At 34.4% G+C, this 22,453-nt stretch overlaps 4 protein-coding genes and 1 long non-coding RNA gene across 7 annotated transcripts in view; 3 read left to right on the forward strand and 2 right to left on the reverse strand.

Moving 5' to 3' along the window:
• The first annotated feature begins 402 nt into the window (after positions 1-402).
• Positions 403-4,642, forward strand: LOC104727005 (diacylglycerol kinase 2). The gene is made up of 8 exons (XM_010445992.3): positions 403-741; positions 1,047-2,233; positions 2,448-2,823; positions 2,899-2,975; positions 3,071-3,190; positions 3,463-3,627; positions 3,779-3,916; positions 4,120-4,642. Exons 2-8 carry the CDS (start codon positions 1,121-1,123, stop codon positions 4,267-4,269), a joined length of 2,139 nt encoding a protein of 712 aa, XP_010444294.1. The 5' UTR covers positions 403-741; positions 1,047-1,120; the 3' UTR covers positions 4,270-4,642.
• Positions 4,643-5,711: 1,069 nt separating this feature from the next.
• Positions 5,712-8,619, forward strand: LOC104727007 (uncharacterized). Of its 2 annotated transcripts, XM_087474305.1 has the most exons (5): positions 5,720-5,997; positions 6,994-7,094; positions 7,198-8,110; positions 8,195-8,269; positions 8,372-8,619. In XM_087474305.1, the coding sequence occupies exons 3-5, from the start codon at positions 7,226-7,228 to the stop codon at positions 8,489-8,491; spliced, it is 1,080 nt and encodes a 359-aa protein (XP_087330431.1). In that variant the 5' UTR covers positions 5,720-5,997; positions 6,994-7,094; positions 7,198-7,225; the 3' UTR covers positions 8,492-8,619. The 2 variants fall into 2 exon arrangements, with proteins under 2 accessions (XP_010444299.2, XP_087330431.1); XM_010445997.3 differs by having other exon boundaries at positions 5,712-5,787; positions 6,994-8,110.
• Positions 8,591-22,453, reverse strand: part of LOC104727006 (NAC domain-containing protein 102) — a 96,770-nt gene continuing 82,907 nt past the window's right edge. The window contains exons 2-4 of one of the 2 annotated variants that reach the window (XM_087474310.1): positions 9,761-9,996; positions 9,386-9,675; positions 8,591-9,305 (exon numbers count right to left, since the gene is read on the reverse strand). In XM_087474310.1, the coding sequence (XP_087330436.1) occupies positions 8,925-9,305; positions 9,386-9,675; positions 9,761-9,920 (831 nt within the window). In that variant the 5' untranslated portion in view covers positions 9,921-9,996 and the 3' untranslated portion in view covers positions 8,591-8,924. Of the gene's footprint in view, positions 9,306-9,385; positions 9,676-9,760; positions 10,131-22,453 lie in introns of those variants that run through there. The other variant, XM_010445993.3, reaches the window with a different exon arrangement.
• On the reverse strand, positions 11,134-11,736 carry LOC147935614 (uncharacterized). Its single transcript, XR_015570554.1, has 2 exons — positions 11,388-11,736; positions 11,134-11,315 (listed from the first exon to the last, which is right to left on the reverse strand). It is a non-coding gene; the product is annotated as an uncharacterized LOC147935614 (long non-coding RNA).
• LOC104727008 (beta-galactosidase 6) lies at positions 13,563-21,727 on the forward strand. The gene is made up of 16 exons (XM_010445998.2): positions 13,563-14,089; positions 17,753-17,848; positions 17,963-18,075; positions 18,168-18,327; positions 18,833-18,976; positions 19,063-19,157; positions 19,248-19,353; positions 19,433-19,517; positions 19,599-19,882; positions 19,981-20,162; positions 20,242-20,333; positions 20,531-20,640; positions 20,745-20,852; positions 20,941-21,054; positions 21,148-21,293; positions 21,404-21,727. The coding sequence occupies exons 1-16, from the start codon at positions 13,835-13,837 to the stop codon at positions 21,543-21,545; spliced, it is 2,232 nt and encodes a 743-aa protein (XP_010444300.1). The 5' UTR covers positions 13,563-13,834; the 3' UTR covers positions 21,546-21,727.

Below are 22,453 nucleotides of genomic sequence, written 5' to 3' on the forward strand. Positions count from 1 at the left end.
AATCTAATTAAAAGTCAGTCATTAAAGAAAAGAAGATCCAACTCCATGATTATTCAATAAGCCCACTAAAACAAAACATGAGACCTAAAAAATATGTTAAAAAATTACTAATATTTTGACTTCAAAATGATTTTTTTTATTATTATTTTGACTTGGTGAACAATCTAATAATGCATGTGGTGTGCGATTAGACTTTTTTTTTTTTTTTTTATATGTTACAGTCATAAAACAAAGTAATGCGATTGGTTGGTTTAACATGCAAGTGACGTCACCAGATTTGACTAAAAAGGTAAAATGGTAAAATCAAAAGAAGCACAATGGCATGAGAGGAGCCAACGCCGACGAACCCGTGGCTCGCACGTCGTGAGGGCAGTAAGTAGTGTTTGCAACTTGCAGCAGAGTGGTGCAGCGAGGAAAGGCGCGTTTTGTTGCGTGTTTTGGCCCAAATCCCGCCTTTTGCTTTTCACCTTTCGTTATAAAAAGTGGTTTGTGTTGTTTTCCTCTCTCTCTCTCTCTCTCTCTCTCTCTCTCTTTCTCTTCCTTCTCTTTTTCTCCTCTCTCTCTCTCTCTCTCTCTCTCTCTTTCTCGCTGTCTCTTGAGGAGGAGAAAAAAAACCCAAAAAAAAATTGGAGAATTAAATAATTTACTGGTTCTCGGAGAGATTCTAGGGTTTTTTTTTCAATCCGCCTTCCTGATCTCCGTTCGTTTTTTCAATTCGATTTCGATTTCGATTCTCACCTGGTACGGATTATGAATTTTTTAAACTCTTTGGTTAAGACTCGCGTCAGATCTGGGATTTGTTGTTTTTTCGATCTCGATTCCTATAATGACCTGTTCTGTGCATCTCCTAATTGCTTGATCTCGTTTAGATTTTGGTGTTTTTTTTATAGACGAATTCTGGATTTGACTGTTCAAATGTGAAATTAAGAACAGAACAAAAGTTGAATTGGCACGAATTGCGTTTCATGTTTAGCTTTAGAAAATATATAAATCTCTCCTAATCGTTCAATTAATCGGTGTTTTTGTGTTGTGGTCATCTCTTGCAGGTTTCTTGAAGGCCTAAAAAAGCTCATAAGTTAAAAAAAAAAAAAAAAATAGGAATGTCATATTAGATTTTGCAATGATGGAAGTGGGGTTCTCTCTGATTCAGTGGTTGATTAGTTCTGGTGCTGACAGTCCTTTCATATTCGGATGGCTTGTAACTGGATCTTTTGGGCTTTTAGCAGTGATCTACACATTTCTCAAATGGCAAAAAAACACTTCGTTAAACTGGGTTAAAGCTGCTGCTAGAGAGAAGAAGAAGGTTTGGAAAAGACTGAGAGTTCCACTTTCTCATCATCAATGGACTGATGATTATGGTTATGGTCCTCAGCCTTCCACTTGCTGTGTTTGTCTCTACTCCCTTGTTCCTGCTCAGAACGTTTCTACTAAGGCGGCTCTGACTATCCCCGTCCACCGTTGTGCTGTTTGCGGTGTTGCAGCTCATTTTTATTGCTCTGCCTCTGCTGCAAAAGACTGCAAATGTGTTGCACAGGCTGGATCTGACCATGTTCGACATCATTGGTCCGAGCGATGGGTTAATATGGATGATAATGCTGACATGACTGCTTTTTGCTTCTATTGTGATGAACCGTGTGGTATTCCTTTTATTGAAGCTTCCCCAATGTGGCACTGTCTTTGGTGCCAGCGCCTCATTCATGTTAAGTGTCACATGATTATGTCCAAGGAATCTGGTGACGCTTGTGATCTTGGCTCTCTCAGAAGGGTTATCCTTTCTCCAGTACATGTAAAAGTCAATGAAGCAAATGGTGTCGATGGAGTACTGAGTACTATTAGAAACGAGTTGGCATCTATACGAGGGCAGGTGAGAAGAAAGCGCCACAGAGGGAAAAATGGGAATGGCCAACCTTTAAATGGTAAGCTATTGGAGGATTCAGCCAGCAATCCAGTGAAAACTGTAGTTAATGGGATTGTAGTGAAGAAACTACGCAGAGATAGGAGCATAGATTGCTTAAAGAAAGTCTCGGGCATGTCTAATGCTAATGGATTGCAAAATGGTTTAGGTGGGCACAAACAAAATAAACCTGCTGCTTTTAATCTGATGAAGAAGTTTTCCTTGGTTGATATGCCCCCAGATGCAAGACCGCTTTTGGTCTTTATTAATGCCAAAAGCGGAGGTCAACTCGGTCCTTTTCTTCATAGGAGACTTAACATGCTATTGAATCCAGTACAGGTACCAAATAAGCTTTTTTTTCTTTTTCTTTCAGAAATCCACTATAGATATTGTACAAAGTATGTCAGTAGCTTGTGATGGCTTTGATATTTAAAGTGCCTTCCAATTTTATCTTCTTGTGTTGTTAATACCGTTTACAAGATTGTTTACTTTTGAACATATTGATTATATTGGGTATAATATCAGTAAGTGATCATTGCTTCGTGAGTTACAGGTCTTTGAACTTGGCTCTTGTCAAGGACCAGACGCTGGTTTAGACCTATATAGCAAAGTGAAGTACTTCAGAGTTTTGGTATGTGGGGGTGATGGAACAGTTGCTTGGGTTCTTGATGCCATCGAGAAGCGCAATTTCGAATCCCCTCCACCTGTTGCTATTCTTCCTTTGGGCACAGGAAATGATCTATCTAGAGTTTTGCAGTGGGGAAGAGGTATTTCAGTAGTTGATGGACAAGGAAGTCTAAGAACGTTTTTGCAAGACATTGATCATGCTGCAGTTACAATGTTGGATCGATGGAGTGTTAAAATTGCAGAAGAGGGCACAGAAAAATTTCCAGCAAGAGAAGGCCACAAGTATATGATGAATTACTTAGGTACATTACTGAGGCATTCTATGTTTTGGTCCCTGTCATGGATCATGAAAAATAGCTGACCTTTCCTTTGTTTAGGTATCGGGTGCGACGCCAAAGTTGCATATGAATTTCATATGATGCGTCAAGAAAGTCCTGAGAAGTTTTGTAGTCAGGTACTGCTATTGTGGTGTCGGAAATGTGGCTTAACCCGATAAGCAACTTGTTTCAATAAAAGATGTCTAATATATTTATCTTGTTTGTTATGCAGTTTGTAAATAAATTACGATATGCTAAAGAAGGTGCGAGGGATATCATGGATCGAGCATGTGCCGATCTACCATGGCAAGTTTGGCTTGAAGTTGATGGAGAAGACATTGAGATTCCCAAGGTATCTTATTCAAATGGAATTAGTCCTTCATTGCCTCTCTCGTGTGATGTATCCTTACAGGATTTGTCTTATCACTTTCCACAATGATGTGCCTTTTTGTTCTTTGCTAAATCGAAGGCCCAACCACTACTCGTTAAGCATATACTTATTAGCTAAAAATTGAGCAGGAGAGATGGCTTTTGATTTTTTCGTTTTGGGATAGACTATTAAAATGGCTAACATTATTGTTGTTGCCTTTAGAAACTGATGTGTCTACTTTGTTTTCCTTTCAGGATTCAGAGGGTCTAATAGTACTAAACATTGGAAGCTATATGGGCGGAGTGGATCTTTGGCAAAATGATTATGAACACGATGATAACTTTACCATTCAGTGTATGCATGACAAAACGCTAGAAGTGGTATGTGTCCGTGGAGCATGGCACCTTGGCAAACTACAGGTCTAGTCTCAATTCGAGTTGCTCCTACTCTTATTTCTGATACTTTTTCAAACCCGCAAATGTATTACCAGTAATTTCTAGTCAACGTGAGGCTAAAATAGTTATTTGAATTGATTCAATAACTTTTTAACGTTTTGATTGTCCCTTACAGGTTGGCCTGTCTCAGGCTAGAAGGTTAGCACAGGGAAAAGTCATAAGAATACATGTTTCTAGTCCTTTCCCTGTTCAAATAGATGGAGAACCGTTTATTCAGCAACCTGGCTGCTTGGAGATAACTCACCACGGTCAGGTATATCCTTCCGCTCTCACAATCATATGGCAAAACCTTCAGAGTTAAGATTGTACACAGGAAAAACTTGTTTTGAAAACATAAACCACAAATTGTAATGGTATTACCATTTTTTCATGTAGTAGTAGCTAGTAGGGATAAACACTTGTTTTCCTTTTGGAAATGATGATGAGGATTATCTAAAGGGCTGGGTTTGTGTGCAGGTGTTTATGCTAAGAAGAGCATCAGATGAACCACGAGGGCATGCTGCAGCCATAATGAATGAGGTGTTACTCGATGCAGAATGCAAAGGAGTTATAAATGCATCTCAAAAGAAAGTACTTCTACAGCAAATGGCTCTCCATCTCTCCTAGAAAGCAAAAAAATACAAATCAACCTCTCACCAAATTTTGCTAACAAGAAGAAGAGTTAACTTATAATCTTGTCTTACCCACTAGAAAGCCAGCCACGGGTAAGAGATTTTTTGTCTTTTTAGCCTTAATTTTTGGTTTTTTTTTTTTTTTTTTCCTTTGGTGTTTCTGAAGAGTGTCAATTGTATAGAGTGTGCCCATACCAAAGCCACTGAGATTGGCGTCAAAATGTGTTAGCTAGAGAAAAAAAACTTGGATTATATATACATACACTGGTTAGTTTTAGGGTAATACAAAAGCCACTGACGAAAGAATACAAAGGCTTAATTTAATTTACCCATCTCCGTTTTCTGATATGAGATTTTTGTTATTGACATTAATACGCTCCATGTGTTACATTCGATTCAAGTACGTGCATTTCTAGACCCACCGCCTAAAATGCAGACCCTTGGCCTACATTACATTGTCACATTGTTTCTCTTTCTCAGTCAAAGGAAAATTTTACTTTTTAACTATAAAACGTATTATTACTTAAGGTTGCTATTTATGAATTAGCATGTTCTAATTTTGAAAACATGTTACACCAAACACGGAATAAAGTGTGTGGGGAATCAATGGTATTTTTTCGCCAAAATTTGCTAAAACCTTCCATTTAACTATCGTAGATATTGGGCAGGCTTATCTAGTGCAATTAACATAGTGTAATTGGGTGCAATACTACAAATATCTTAGGAATAGGTGGTAGGCATCCATCATCTTACTGTTATTAGCCTTTAACACACAAATACGCAAGGATCTGATGCGTTAATGCTAGTACAATTGCAATGCACTTAGTGTAATTTATCATATATCTTATATTCTGAAAATTGAAGAAATAAAACAGCTCATTTTCTTTCAAAGAAAAAGAAAACAAAAAAAAATATCTACAGAAAGAAACAAAATGGTTTTTAAATTTCAGAGCAAAAAAAAATAATAATAATAATAACAAGAAAAAATAAGAGCCAAAAAGAGACATGTCATTTAATTTACAATATTATCCGGATAGCAGGGGTTTTGATTTACAGAATAAAAATGTATAAATGCTTGGATCTGTTATTTTTAGGAAAGTAATCAAATTTTAATTCTTGCTAGATTATATGAACTCTTTTTTCGTCAACAATCAATTTGAATAAGAAGAATAAAATTTGCTTATTATTTTAGTTTTCACTATTCAACTATTTAAAAAAAAAACGGCTATATCTTCTACATGAAGTCAAGATTTGTTTCCCCCAAAATCAACTAAACCATAAATTCAAAAAAAAAAAAAAAAAAAATCAATCCAAAATTTATATATCATTTATTAGTTTATCATTATCTTTTTCCTTTGGTTCTCTCTTTTTAATAGTATGTGAAAATCTGGACAGTTTTTTATTTCTTTCGTCTTTATAAATAAATAAAAACGTTATTGTATAGTGCAAAAAAAAAAATAAAAAAAAAAAAAAAGAATCTAAAAACCACTCAGCTCTCCGCACCATGTGAAAGGTTGGTGTAGTGGCAAGAACTCCTTTCGAATCTGAACAACGCTTAAGCTCTCATCAGATACATTCATACATACGAGCATATTTTTTCAGATAAAATTCACCCAATACCTAAATTCCCATTATTCGAGCAACCCAGACAATGAAGAGAGATTGCGTTTTCTAAAAGTCTCTTAACTTTTCTCAATTCCTCCAGATTTTTTTTTGGTCTGAGGTTTGTTTACTCTTCTAAACCCTTTTTAGATTCAATGTTTTTTATAAAAATTGTTTTGCTTTTTCCACAATTTTATTAACCCAGAATGTTCAAATCTTGCTTCAGATTCGCACTTGTTTGAGATCTCTCATTTTACAGATCTTTTTAGTCTTGATCTCGTGACTTTGTTCTTCTCTGTTTTTAGTCGGTGACCCATGAGTTCATGAGAGAACAAAATTTTTGTCCTTTTTTCGTTTGAGTTGCTGTTCATTCAAATCAGTGGTGGGAATTTGGTGGAGAGCTTATAAATAAAAATTTGATTTAATGGTTGCTTAATTTTGCTTCTGTTAAAAATAATTTAGATTATAATGGCTGCTTTAATCTAATTTTGTTGTGGTTAAAAAATATGGAGTGAGGGCTGCTCAATGCTGCTTCTGGTTAAATATTAGTGTTTATGGTGTGGCTGCTTAAAATCTGCTTGTGGTTAAAAAATTAGTGTAATGGCTGCTTTAATCTGCTTATGTATATTTGTATATTTTATAAACTTACTAGTGGTTTCTTGTGTTTGGCTTTGGTGCTATCTTTCCTGCTCAGTTACAACCTGAAGCATGATGATGTTATTGCTTTCAGACATCATTTTTGTCATTTCTTTTGTTCACTTTCTTTTTGTTTTCGATTTGATCTCAGCATGTTTTGACTCTTCTGACATCGAAAGGTTGAGTGGATCCATGATCTAATTTGATTTTATATGATGCTTTCTTTTCACATTCCTACTATAAAAGCCTTATATTTTACTTGACCACCACTATATCAGTATCTATCTAGCTGCTTCAGTTTATATATTGTCCCTTTTACATGTAAGCTTTGGTTTCATTTATATATATATATATATATATATATATATATATATTGTTTGTTTAAAGTCATATGTTCCGTAAGCTTGTTCCTACTTTCATGTTGAGAATCTGATGTTTTATGTTTATGACATATTTTTTATTTATGTTTTCGCTGCTGCAGGAGCTCGTTTGAAAGAATGCAAAGTAGACCATCTCTCTCTTGTTGTTGTCTTACAGATTGTTTCACTTTCAACGTGATATTAGAGTACAATACTAGATTTAGTGAGGCCCTTTGTTTTATTGGATCTTGAGTTTTCTTGTCTAAATGGGAAGACCTTTCTAGTGTCTATAAGTTGAACGAGTGATTTTTTTTGGTCTTGTGAAGAAACAGAATTTTTCTTTTTTCGGGTTTGATGGGTAAAGAGAATCAGTTGGAGACAACAAATTGTGGAGTCAATGATCACGATTGTCCACCCGTCAAGAACGAAGAACCAGCCGCTGAGGCGCGTTACAGTACAGACAGTGACTCGGGTTTACCAGCTTGTCGTGTATGCCATTCTGCAGAATCTGACAGACGAGGAGATGCTGCGTTAGGGTTTCTGGGGATTACACCTCCGGTTCCAGAAGCTCGTAAAAGCAATGCAGAAGAAACCGCTGATGATGTCAGCAAAGCTACAGAAGCTGAGCTGAAGAATTCTGTCGTCAAAAGCAACGGAGTGGAATCAGGCTTCGTCGAAATAACAAGTCCTGATGGGGAAGTTTTCATTTGCACAAATGATATAGAAATGGGAATCCAGCAGCATCAGGATGCACTGCTTGAGCTTGGATGTTCCTGCAAAAACGAACTTGGTTTGGTACACTATGCTTGTGCACTCAAATGGTTTCTCAACCATGGATCCACCGTGTGTGAAATCTGCGGACATCCTGCAGAGAATATAAAGACTGCGGATTTCAACAAAGTGTTCATTGCCTTGAGAGATTACACGGCACCAGACCTTGTGTTACCTGTGAGTACAGATTCAACCATAGATTCAGATGAAGTTGCTACCAGTCGAAGGCAACGACTTAGTGAGATATCATCATGGTTTGGTCCCCATTCCCTGAACAACAACAACAACAATAGTTCTGTTGCAGCTTCTCAGGTTATGCCCGAACAACCTTTAGGTGTTGTCAACTTTGATATCTTGCCTATGGAAAGCCGTGCAACTAAATGGGCTGTGGAAGGTACCGGGATTCTACTTGCTACAGGGTTACTCACTGTTACTTTGGTCTGGCTCATTGCCCCTCGTGTTGGAAAGGTATGCAATCTATCTAAACGTGTGTCTCTCTCTGACTGATAGTGTTTACTGGTTAACGGTACATTAATTTTGTTATTGACGCAGAAAACTGCTAGGAGCGGACTTCACATCCTTCTTGGTGGTCTCTGTGCTTTAACAATAGTCATCTTCTTCAGATTTGTAAGTAAAATCTCTTTGAGTAATTAATGTTCTTCAATCTGATAGAATTGTAATTCCTACGTCATACTAATCCAAAACACACAAACAAAACATTGAAAACAGGTTGTGCTCACTAGAATCAGGTATGGTCCTGCACGCTACTGGGCAATCCTATTCATCTTCTGGTTTCTTGTGTTTGGTATTTGGGCTTCTCGTTCGAATGCTTCTCACAGTAGCCCTTGAATTCATCATCATCATTATCTTCTTCTTCTACTCTCTGCCTCTCCATGCGTAAGTCTGTGTACTTCTCTTGGAGTTAAAAAATGTACATTGCTTCATATATAAGAAAAACAAGCTCATGCTTCATTGAACACGATGAATATATATATATATATATATATATATGATTCATAATGGTTACAATGACTTTTACAGTTCCTCTGTACCTACTTTAGACAGTTGAACAAAATAACAGAAACTAAACCAACAAAAAATCGAAACTTGCTGATGAGAGCCCCAGAATCTGTTAAGTTGGTTATAAGTCTCTGAAATCCAACAACCCGATTCCGTAATTGTATGACCCGATTTGGTTTTCCGGGTCAGGGATCCGACACGGCGCGGTGGTCGTCGATTACTCCGAAAAAAGCTTCAATTTTTTTTATCTAGAATTCATAACTCAGCCCTGAGGAGGAGCAAAACTCATCCAATTCAAGAACGGTTTTTGCTCCGGCGAGTCGTCCTGAAACGGAGCGGCGAAATCGGAGCTATACGGAAACTGAGGGACAAAAGCGTCATTCTGCAACAACTCGATGGAGCCGCCGCCGCCACCACCACCAAACATGGACTTATCATCAAACGCATCATCGAACTCAAACCACTTGGGCTCGCTCTGAACTTCCCAGTGATCGGAACACGTGACGTCCGGTGAAATCACGTGACTTGAACACCTCGAGTCCGACGTAGTCATCATCATCGCCGTCGGTTTCTCATCCGCCGGCAAATACTTCTCCATTGTTCCCTTCTTATTGTAAATCCGACATAAAACCCAATCATCAAGCTGCAAATACAAATTCAACATCAATAAATCAATCATCATCATCATCAATCCCAAAAGGAATATAAAAAAAAAAAGCGTACTCGCAAGTTGTTGTTCTTTTTGTTGGTAGTAGAAGAAGCAGATCGATCAACATTAGCGAGACGATACTCATGCATAATCCAATTCGTTTTAATCCCTTTAGGAGCTTTCCCGGCGTAGAAGACGAGTGCTTTCTTAATCCCTAACGTCTTCGGTTTACCGATCGGTTTATCAGCTCCTGTAGCTTTCCAATAACCGGTTCCAGCTGCTCGGTTTGGTCTCGAACCGTTTGGGTATTTCCGGTCTCTATGTGAGAAGAAGTACCACTCTTTCTCACCGTACAACGCCATTTCTGCAAAATCAACAAAATAAAAATTCAAAAACCACACAGAGATCAAAAAATCTCAAATTCTCGTTGGTGTGGATTTGAGATTAACCTGGAAGCTCCCATGGATTGAATTTGTAAAGATCAATCTCTGCTATTACCGGAACGTTAATCGGCTCCGATGCACATCTCCGGCAAAGATAGAACTTAACTAGCTCTTCATCCGTCGGATGAAATCGGAATCCCGCCGGTAAATTCAACTCCGCCCTCATTTTTTTTTTATTATTATAAACCTTTGATCGGATGTTTTATCTCGAAGATTGAAATCGAGGAGAAGAGAGCAAAGGTCTATGGAGCTTTTATAAAGCTGAGAAGAGAGAGAGAGAGAGAGGTTCATGAACCAACCACACGTGTGTAGTCTTCCTTTAGACACGTGTTGATATTACCCCCGAGCCGTTTTGTTTTTTCAACGTTGACCGCGCAGCCAGCTGAGATGTACACGTGGTTTTTATATATTGGTTGATCGACATACAGAGAGTATGGTGATGTCATTGCTTCCGTCATCTTGCACGAACCTTTTTTTTTGTGGTTGTGATCTGGTGTTTCTCGGTGTAGCCGCAGCTTGTTCTCTGGGCCTCTGGCTAATTCGTGAAACTCTGACTTGTTGTGAGTGGACTATCAGTAAAATTACTGTGAGCTTATCCACAGATGATTTTTTTTATTCGTCTCCTTCAAGTAATTGAGTACGTCACTGATAATTGATGACGTCATCTTAGTCGCACGACGGCTTATGTAGTAAAAAAAAAAAAAAGCTGAAAGATGCGATAATCGACCGTCTCGTGGACCAACATTTGACAATTCCTTCCACATTTTTTTAAATATTTTATAAGAAAAACTGTTTAATTTCAATGGAAGAAATAATAATGTTTACCAAAAATCATGTAAGATACGAAAATATTCATGCTAATATTTATGTGGTTTTCTTGAATATTTTAAAAGGTGCAGATACAAAGATATTTTATGCATATATATATTATATATGTTTTTTTAAAAAATTGTATATGTTAACAAAAAACAAAAGTGTAGAGAGATATTTATGAACTAGAAAAAAAAACAAAAAAAAAGGTAATGCTTCAAGATGTTGGCAAATGGAGTCCAATTCAAAATTTACAGATACCGACATATGTTCGTGCTAACGGTTGTTAAAATTTTTGAGAGACGTTAGGGATTAGAATCAAACAAAATTCATTTAATGTATTTTAGCGAAAATTATATATGATGGATGACAATTATGAAATATTATATTATTAAAAAACTATAAACTATTTTTTAGACATAAATTTTAGTTTAGATAAACAATTTTTTAAAAAATTAAAAATCATTTATGTTAAAAAAACCATATCTTATTAAAAAAAATCATAAATTTAACTTGACGTCTAAACAAAGGAAACATTTTTAGAATCATGAATTAATCTTATGTTCTCATTTTTATTGATCGTCACCACCTGTGTCTTCATGTTTTTTTTTCATTATTTTCTCTTCCAATTTTTTTTTAGTCATTTTCATTGTTAAATTTTCATGATAATTGTCATCACTACTTTTACCATCCGATTCTTCGTTATACTTTTCTTCTTCTTCTTGCTCGTAAGTTTTCTCACGTTATTTCACTGAATAATCATTCAAAACTTTTTTTTAGACTACTATACAACTTGTTAACCCATAAAAACCAAAATCATTACCTCTTTTCTCGTAAAATTTGTGTAATTCATAAAAACCAGCATAGTCACCACATGCACCCAATTATTGGTATTTTCACTGTATACTTACTCGGTTTTAGATCAACACGCATTGAAACTTTTCAAACTAAAATCTTTAATACTATAGAATTACAAATTACTTGCAAAGAAAGTAATATGAACCCATGTGTAGCTATAAAACATTTGTTCTTGTGGTCGATTCTTCTTCTTTAAACTCCAAATATTAACTCAAACAACATCAAATCAATGTCTTGTGATGTCAATCGTTTTTCCCTACCCATAAATATTTTTTTTACTGAAATAATATCAAATCATCTATAAAGTCATTCACAAAAACATGTTTTACAGCTCATAAGAGTTATAAAGCACAAATGGAATGGAGATAAGTAAGATATATTCAAGATATTAAAAATAAATATTTAATATTTAATAATATATAAACTTTTAATTTTTTAATAGAGTTTAATTATAATATTTTCAAAAAATATTAATTAGTGAGCTGGCTAATCCCTGTTTATTGTTTTAAATCTTATGTGGACAGCTTAAGGAGCTATAACTTCTACTTTTATTTAATATAGAAAACTACCATATTTTCAAAAATATTGAAATAATATCAAATCATCTATAAAGTCATTTACAAAAACATGTTTTATAGCTCATAAGAGTTATAAAGCACAAATGGAGATAAGTAAGATATTTTCAAGATATTAAAAAATAAATATATAATATTTAATAATATTTAAACTTTTAAATTTTTAATGGATTTTAATTATAATATTTTCAAAAATATTAATTAGTGAGCTGGCTAATCCCTGTTTATTGTTTTAAATCTTATGTGGACAGCTTAAGGCTATCAGCTTCTACTTTTATTTAATAAAGAAAACTACTATATTTTCAAAAATATTAATTAATGAGATGGCTAATTTATATGGTTATTTTAAATCTTATGTGGACAACTTAAGGAGTTTATAGCTTCTACTTTTATTTAGTATAGATTTTACGGGTTTTTTTTCCTAAAAAATCTAAATAATATAGAAAACTACTATATTTTCAAAAATATTAATTAGTGAGATGGCTAATCCCTATTCGTCGTTTAAAATCTTATGTGGACATCTTAAGGAGCTTATAACTTCTACTTTTATTTAATATAGAAAATTTTAATATTTTCAAAAATGTTAATTATTGAGATGGCTAATCTATGTTGGTTGTTTTAAATCTTATGTGAACAGTTTTAGGAGCTTATAGGTTCTACTTTTATTTAGTTAGATGTGGAATGTTGTATATATATATATTTTATTTCTTAGATTTTACTGTTTCCTTTTCCTAAAAAATCTTAATAATATTAAAAACTACTATATTTCAAAAATGTTAATTAGTGAAATGGTTAATCTTATTTATTGTTTTAAATCTTATGTGGACAGTTTAAAAAACTTATAGATTCTATTTTTATTTAATATATAAAAAATTACTATATTTTCAAAAATATTAATTAATGAGATAATTAATCCATATTGATTGTTTTAAATTTTATGTGACAGCTTTAGAAGCTTAACTTCAATTTTTATTTAGCATAGACCGTATATGTTAACAAAAAAAACAAAAGTTTAGAGAGATATTTATGAACTAGAAAAGAAAAAAACATAAAAAAAGAAGGTAATGCATCAAGACTTAAAAGCCCATATGAGCCGTAGCGATATGTATCTTACAAGCCAATAGAAGACCCATTTTATCTTAACGTGAAGGCTGTGCTCTTGGGTCCAAGTCTTGTCTTCCAAGTTCCAAATTTCAATGTCGTATACGCTTTAGTCTAAACCTCAATCATTACCTTTGTTTCGACTTTTTTCTAAATTTTAATTTAACTTTCAGAGAATTTCAATTCGAATAGGTAATTTTTTTCTTTAACAATTATTTTCTTTTCTAGTAGTGTGTTATTTAACATATTTTTTTTTGAAAAAAAAAAGGTAAAATATGATATTTTGGAAATTAAATCTTGTACTGTAAAACAAAATATAGATTTGAGAAAAAATTGAATTCAACTTACTCATTTTAGCATCCAATTAGATTCAACATTATTCATTCACTTTATCCAAAATAAGTTGATGATCCCCTTTTTTTTAACTTATAGTGTAAGTTCATATATATAGCTAAAACTCCAATATAGAAAGGGCATTTTAGTAAATGAGTAAGTTCGTAGAATCGCAAGACAAAGGCGAAAAGGCATGATGCCATTTTACAGGCTTATATAAACACCTCAACAGAGGATCCAATCTTTTCCCAATTATTATTGCAAAAGTCAAATCGATTCGTGTATATTTATTAAAAAGCTAGCTTCCACATCTCAAATCAACGCCTTCATATTTAAGTCACACTTGTATTCAAATCATAAATCTCTCTTGGCTTTTATATAATGCACCAATAGGTACACCCACATGCTTGATGTGTGTATATATATCACACACACACACAAACATATTCGAACATTACTATCATCAGTAAGAGAGAGGAAGATGGAGTTGGGTCGAGGCTTGGGGTTGTGTTTGATTCTTCTGGGTACGATTCTTGTATTCTCCGGCGGTGCTACGGCGACGAAAGGAGTAACGTACGATGGACGGTCTTTGATTATCGATGGACAGAGGAAACTTCTCTTCTCCGGTTCCATTCACTATCCTCGCAGCACACCCGAGGTAAATGTTTCCATCAATACATTAACTAGATACATGTGATTAGTTAATGTGATGTTTGTCTAATGAACAATTCTGGCAAACCTTTAACCCAAAAAAAAAACATTTTAGGCAAATATGGTTGGACCATAACCTTTGTAGGGGTGTCATATCATCATCATCTATTGATGTAATATGACAAAACTCCTCTATCAAAAGAAAACTATATACATATGTGACACAAACCGTAGTTTAATTTTGGATATATATGAAACCAGTGTTTTGTTGATAATATCTCAAACCATAACCATATAAAGATATGAAATCGTGGCTTTTTTGTATATTACTAACTTTTTAACCGAATTCTGTTTTCACGAGTTTCTTTAAATTAATGAGAATTTGGTTTCACTTTTTTGTCATGTACTTTTTATTGCGTGAGAAACTCTTATTTTCACTACATTACAAACTTCTTTCTTTCTTAAAAATTAAGAAGTGTCTATCTTTTTTTGGATATATATATTGGTTTATTTTCTTTATTAAAGTGATAGACTAATTTTGTTAGCAAGGATCGGTTTTATTAACTAATCACAAGTTCACAACGTTTGATATTCTATTAGCACCAGTGTTCAAGAAAACGCTAGGCGGTATCTGGGCGGTGACCCAACGCCTAACGCCTAGAACGCTTAGTCGGGGCCTAGACGGTTTTTAGGCGGTTTAGGCGTTTACAACATAAAACATTATATATATATAATTATATTAAAATATATGTTATAAAAATAAAAAAATATAAACAACGGTAAGAAAAATACATTTATTTAAGTTATATTAACAACATAAATGTTTATAATTACGTATATAGATATAAAACATAATAATTTAATTATGTGTAATTTAAAAATCAAAAATAAATATTAAAATAAAATGTATGTAATTTTAAGCGGGTTAGGCGGTCATCTAGGCGTCTGCTGAGCGCCTAGCGCCTAGATGGCGCCTAGACGGCCGCCTAGACCGCTTTCTTGAACACTGATTAGCACACACACATTCATGATTTCATGTTTTGTTAACTTCCTTCAAAATTTTGATTTATTTGAGCATTTAAACACCAATTTTTTTATTAATGTTATTATTTCTTACATCTTACACGTCGCTATTTCGTTTTTAAAAATTGTTAATTCATAATGGCATAATTTTTTGTTTACATCAATAATTGCATTATTTAAATTTTCTAATTTTATGAAAATGAAAGAAATATATATTATCCAAAACGAAAAAGACATGCATTACGTAATGAAAACGGAATTGATCTGTCAAATATTAATTTTTAAATAGGTTATATTTTTTTGGTTCACAAGATTTTGTTATAACTTCACTTTCAAGATTAAGACAGAGATATCATTCAAACACAAACATCTTTGACTCCCTTGACTCTACCGATGATAGAAAACAGTCACGGGTCTCAAAACGACACAGTTTTTGGTTCTTTTTATGTTTTCTTTCTAATTTTGTCAGAGATGTCTACTTCCTTAACACGCCTATAAAGTTACCGATTCCTTAATCATTTAATTAAACACTACTATTAAATCAAAATACATCAATTAATAAAAACGTATTCATTCATTTTTCTGATCTAAAACTAATAACTAGACACAGATCCGTCGTATGTGCTTCATTTAATGCTCTTCTCATGGTTTCGATAAAATAAAATTAAAAACGAATAATTAAGTGAATTATACTAGTATCAAATAAAAAGTCAAAATGTCAAAAAAAACAAAACAATTGAAACTAAGCCAAATAAAAATATTTTAATTAAATTACATGTGAGGATGATCAGTGATTATGTATTTATGTGTCTTAGAGCATGTTCAACGGTGGGTATCAAAAAAGATATTTAGGTTTATTATAATTATAAATTTGAAAATAGTTAAGTCAAAAACTTTTTTAAGGAACTATAAAATTGTATGCTTCCAATGGTACATCCTAATTTTGGGTTCTTAAAATTTTCAAAAAACTATTGCATTCCATAAAGTTTTTAAAATACATGACATTAAAACATATTAAACATAAAATACAAAATAGATTAATAACTTTTGTAACCTTTGTCTCCAATTTGACCGCCATCACCACATTCAAGAGTAGCATTGCGTTCGACACTATACGGAATGTGTATGTGTTACCTGAGGACCATGTTCTATTCAATGCCTTTTTTGAAAGGATCACCGACCACACATTTCAATGTGTGTGGCTTTGATTTCTCAACAACCTCATCATACACTTTCTCATGAAAATATGTCTGAGATCCCGCACATCAACATTGCTCCTACAAAACATTACTCAACATTATCTCAAGAACTATTAGCAATTTTGAGTCAGCTAAGCTCAAGGTGTATATACTATATTCTACTATTGAAAAAAACAAAAACAGTTTAACGAAGAGGGCAAAGTGTGCAAAGCTCAAGGTATGTCTTATAGTATAAAGCTCTACAGCTTTATCGATATCAGCATCTTCGAATACAATGAACGGTGATTTCCCACCAAGTTCCAGAGTTACCGGTTTGAGATTGCTGTTAGCAGCCAAACCAAGTATAACTTTGCCCGTATCAGTCGTATCCTGTGAAAGCAAGCTGCAGGAAAAAGATCACTATAACATAAGTTTAGTTTCTTATAGAAGTTAAGAGCAAGAAAACTGATATCTCTACCAGTTTTGTCTACATCCACATGACTTACGAGGGAAGCACACCAGGAGGAGGAAGACCCGCCTTTCATAAATTTCAAGAAACACTCCGACTCATAGCAACAATAATGGAAAATAGAAAATGAAAAGAGAATCTATCTCATGATCTTACTTTAAGTAAACGCTTGCCAGCATAGAAAGCGGTAAGACACAACACATCAAAGCTAAATTTCAAAACTTTAATTAAGAAGACACACATCAAAGCTAAATCATTGAACCATCAACTCATCAAATTCTCAAGCTGCTAACAACGGTAAACACTAATTTTCCTAACATCAATACCCAATTGAAAGAACCCTAATTTTACTAATCACTTCCCAAATCAAAAAACTCTAATTTTTCTAATATCTATTCTCAATTCAGACGATATCAAAGATCTACACTTCAAATCAGAGATATGTGTACCCATGGGAAAACATTGGAGCGTCCTTGAACCAAACTCAGAGATTTCAATAATTTTCGATTTGGTGTTTGAGTTTGAGGAACTAGATATCGCATATCTCAGACTTCAGAAGAATTTCTCAGCGATTTTGAAATCGGCTCTAAAGAAAAAAAGAGAGCGTTTTTTGTTTCTTTTGTTAATTTGAGGAACCAATCACATACTAACACATATATGATCTTTAACAATCATAAAAATGCTTAACTTAGTATCGATGCCAACATTTATAATGCTTTTTGATTTATTTTTAAGCTTAAGCATCTCTTAAAAATCCTTTAACAACCACCGTTGTACATGCTCTTAGTACTAGTTACTATATTTGGTCTTTGACAACTTTAACACAATCACGTGAACAAATCTCGTTACATTAAAAATCTCTAATCAATGAGATCCCAAAACAGCTAATTCTTATTATCATTACAAAACGCATTATCATTCAATTATATGAAGAAAAAAAAATTATATGAATAACGCATTTTAATAAATAAAAATGTAAATTTTGTATTTTCTTGTGCAGATGTGGCCATCTCTGATAAAAAAGACAAAGGAAGGAGGCATCGATGTGATCCAGACGTACGTTTTCTGGAACCTCCATGAGCCTAAGCTCGGTCAGGTCAGTTTCATTTTTTGTTTTTTCTCAATACAAATTTTCATTTTCTTTTTCTATAGTATATGGTTACGAAATTATAACATATCATTTTTTGGGGGATTAAATGAATATTTGCAGTATGATTTTAGCGGAAGAAACGATTTGGTGAAGTTTATTAAAGAGATAAGATCGCAAGGTCTCTATGTCTGTCTACGTATTGGACCCTTCATCGAAGCCGAGTGGAACTACGGGTACTACTAATCAACTGACAATTATTATTGGTCTTTTCAATATTTTATGGTATAGTCAACGTATATGACTAATTACCGGTTTGGTTCTCTAGGGGATTGCCATTTTGGTTACGAGATGTACCCAGTATGGTATATCGAACCGACAACGAGCCCTTCAAGTTCCACATGCAAAAGTTCACCACTAAGATCGTGAATTTGATGAAATCTGAGGGCTTATATGCTTCTCAGGGTGGTCCAATTATTCTTTCCCAGGTAACTTTCTTCATCTGGTTCAATTTCATCAAATCAAATCAAACCCAACCAAACCAATAAGATTAGTTAGTTACATTAACCGACCAATGTTTAGAAATACAACCCCAATCATGACTTCAAAACCAGTGATTTTGAGCCTGGTCAATTGAGACACTTTACCAAGTAAAATTGCAATCTAATAATGAATTCAGTAGGCCACTAATCAATCTTTCAAGGAAGGTATCGTGTCTAATCAATCAATTACCATGGTTGATTAGTCGGTGATTAGATTATAATTAATTGAATATTAGGTAGGAGGGAATAAATTGATTTTCTGTAAACTAATATTTTAACCGGGTTGGTTAAAATCAGACGTCCTTGTGGATTTGATTTGGCCATCGATAAGAAATTACGATTCCGGGGTTTTGAAATACTGCTAACGTTTGTGAACTCAAATCAAACCGGACCTGGTTAGCTTGTTATGATGTGAATATGTTGGGTTCTTTGTGGTTTTTTAATCGTATAGATCGAGAACGAGTACAAAAACGTGGAGGCGGCTTTTCATGAGAAAGGAGAAGCGTACGTCAAGTGGGCAGGACAAATGGCGGTCGGGCTTAAGACTGGAGTCCCATGGATAATGTGCAAGCAGCCTGATGCTCCTGATCCTGTGGTTCGCACCATATATACCGCTTACTTAATTTATCTAAGATCACTGTTTCTTATTTCTTAAAGATGGATATTTTTTAAAACTTGTAGATCAATACATGCAACGGAATGACATGCGGCGAGACGTTTCCAGGACCAAACTCACCCAATAAGCCGAAAATGTGGACTGAGGACTGGACATCCTTGTAAGGGTCTTACCTAAATTGTCTATTTTGATTTGTTTCCTTGTGCAAAAAGTTAACTATTATCTTTTTGTGTGATGAAAAAAAAAAAAGCTTTCAGGTTTATGGAGCAGAGCCTTATATTAGATCTGCTGAGGATATTGCTTTCCATGCCGCTCTTTTCATCGCCAAAAACGGAAGCTACGTCAACTATTACATGGTAATTAAATTAAATAAGATCTTTATTAAATAATCGCAATATGATAAGATCAAGAACTCACAATCATGTTTCAATACAGTACCATGGTGGAACAAACTTTGGAAGGACTTCATCTTCATATTTCGTTACAGGATACTACGATCAAGCTCCTCTCGACGAATACGGTTTGTTCTAAAGCTCTTAAACATGTTTTATGCTCAAAAGAACCCGATAATTTGATTCTGATATTGTTTCGTGTCTTTCAGGTCTTTTAAGACAGCCTAAGTATGGTCATTTGAAGGAACTTCATGCTGCGATAAAAGCCTCTGCAAATCCTCTGCTTCAAGGGAAGCAAACGATTCTCTCCCTAGGACCATTGCAACAGGCTTATGTCTTTGAAGATGCGAGAAGTGGATGCGTTGCGTTTCTCGTGAACAACGACGCGGCTAAAGTCAGTCAAGTACAATTCAGAAACAATGCGTATAGCTTGAGTCCCAAGTCAATTGGTATTCTTCAGAACTGCAAAAACCTAATTTACCAAACAGCTAAAGTAAGTCTTATCTTTTTATTCTTCTTTGCAAACTTTCAAATCATCCTAGTAGTAATTACCAACTTATTAAAGTATATAAACCGCTTAATGAATAAAAGGTGAATGTGCCTAAGAATGTGAGATTTACAACGCCGGTTCAACTATTCAACGTTCCGGACAAATGGGAAGTGTTTAGAGAAACAATCCCAGCATTCCCAGGCACAGCTTTGAAGACAAATGCTTTGTTGGAACACACTAATTTGACTAAGGACAAAACTGATTATCTTTGGTACACTACAAGGTAAGATATAAGATATATTCATTATAATTCTAATGTTTATTTATCTTTACTAACGCAAGTTTGGCTCTTCCGATGTAAGCTTTAAGCCGGATTCACCCTGCACAAACCCGTCTATCTACATTGAATCATCAGGACATGTTGTTCACGTTTTCGTCAACAGTGCACTAGCAGGTACATAAGTATTAATTAAAAGTAACTTGGGAAGAGAAATGGATTACAAAATTTGCGTTCGGTGTTAATTTTGACTGTCCATTGTACTTATTAGTTCGCAAGATATACATATTGGACTCTCTAGTACTATAGCTTGATTACTCAAATGTTCAATATCCATATATATGAACATATTATGTAGAAGTTTGCTGTTGTAGGATCTGGACATGGAAGCAGAGACATAAGGGTAGTTAAAGTCCAAGTTCCGGTTAGCTTAACCAATGGACAAAACAGTATATCGATTCTCAGCGGCATGGTTGGTCTACCGGTAAGCCGTTTGCTTAAACCAGAGCCTGGTTTATTCTTTTCTTGTAACACACAAATGAGCAGTATATAATCATAACACTTCTTACTCAATCCTATGAATAAAAGGACTCTGGAGCTTACATGGAGAGGAAATCTTATGGACTAACCAAAGTACAAATTAGCTGTGGCGGGACAAAAACCATCGATTTGAGTAGATCTCAATGGGGTTACTCGGTAATACATTAATAAGCCTTCATTCTATGAGTCATGAACTGATTGGAGATTGTGTTAATAAATAACCTAATATGTATGTGTTGTGAAGGTGGGTTTGCTTGGAGAAAAAGTTAGGCTATATCAATGGAAGAATTTAAACAGAGTGAAGTGGAGTATGAATAATGCTGGACTCATTAATAATCACCCTCTCGCTTGGTACAAGGTATGCCTATATATATTTGTAGAAAAGATTATTATGCAATTTATAAATATGTATATATATAGGTGACAAATGTGAAAAAATGTGCATATGTAGACGATGTTTGATGGGCCGAGTGGAGATGGTCCAGTGGGACTAAACATGTCGAGTATGGGTAAAGGAGAAATGTGGGTGAATGGTGTAAGCATTGGTCGTTATTGGGTCTCATTTCTCACTCCTGCTGGACGTCCTTCTCAATCTATGTAAGCATCACTGATCTGGAAACACAAAATTATATTTGATTATGTTTGACTGAACTTTACTTTTTGTTGTTGTTTGTTGTTTGATCTGGACTTGGATTTGGTTAATGCAGATATCATATCCCACGGGAGTTTTTGAAACCATCTGGAAATTTATTGATGGTTTTGGAAGAGGAAGGTGGTGATCCTCTTGGAATATCTTTGAATACAATATCGGTTACTGGTTCGAACCGAGCTCAGTCTCAACTATCCTAAATATTCTTTTCAATGTTCTTTGGTATCAAACCACAGTGAACAATAATATTTATTGGGTGATTCAATATACAAGTTGTGTATACATGTTGATATGACATTTTCACACGTTTATAGTTGTATCATTGATATAAATCTAGTTGAATACACAGGCCGTACCAAATTAATATACAGGGTTTTTAATCTAGGTGTATTTTTAAAAAAGAATATATTATTTATCAGAATATATCAACATCAGTTTCACAAATTTCTTATACCTGATAGTTAGACAGTACGTCTTCCACAATGCTCATACCATATCTTACATATTCTGGTCCAATATTTACCTTCTTTATGTCTTAAACCTTACGTTAGTTGTCTTTTTAATCATTTTTTGGGGCCAAAACTGATAGACGGCTTTTGAAACTACTGAAACTGAAAAGATTCAAATATTCGAAAGAATCAACTATCAGTTTCGTTTCAAATTAAGTAAATACTTATCCATAGAAGATAAACTATGGTGACAACTTCCAAGCTAAAATTAGGTTACATTTTTGTGGAGATGAAAAAGAAAAAAGAAAAAAAGACATCCGATCCACCGATCACGGTCGTATCCCAAGTATGCACAAAGGTCCAGCCTAGAGAGCCTGAGACTTTGTTGGTTCGGCGAATCTAGAAGTTGTCCCTTCACCGACACCAAAATTCTCAACAAACGTTCACGCGCTGTTTAAATGTTGAAAGCCACCGAACGTTGTAAAACACGAGCGTCCACGAGAAAGTGTTATTCACGCTCCACAAGTTTGGTGGTTTAACTAGAAGAAGCAGAGTACTTCGGTAACTGTGGGGCCTGTAAAATTTAAGATTTCAACCCTTTCGGCAATTGTAGTATTTATTTGTTTGGGGTTAGGGAAAAAAGAAAAAAAAGACGACCC

Source organism: Camelina sativa, chromosome 11 (genome assembly GCF_030686135.1).
Source record: "Camelina sativa cultivar CO46 ecotype springtype chromosome 11, ASM3068613v1".
Taxonomy (NCBI): domain Eukaryota; kingdom Viridiplantae; phylum Streptophyta; class Magnoliopsida; order Brassicales; family Brassicaceae; genus Camelina; species Camelina sativa.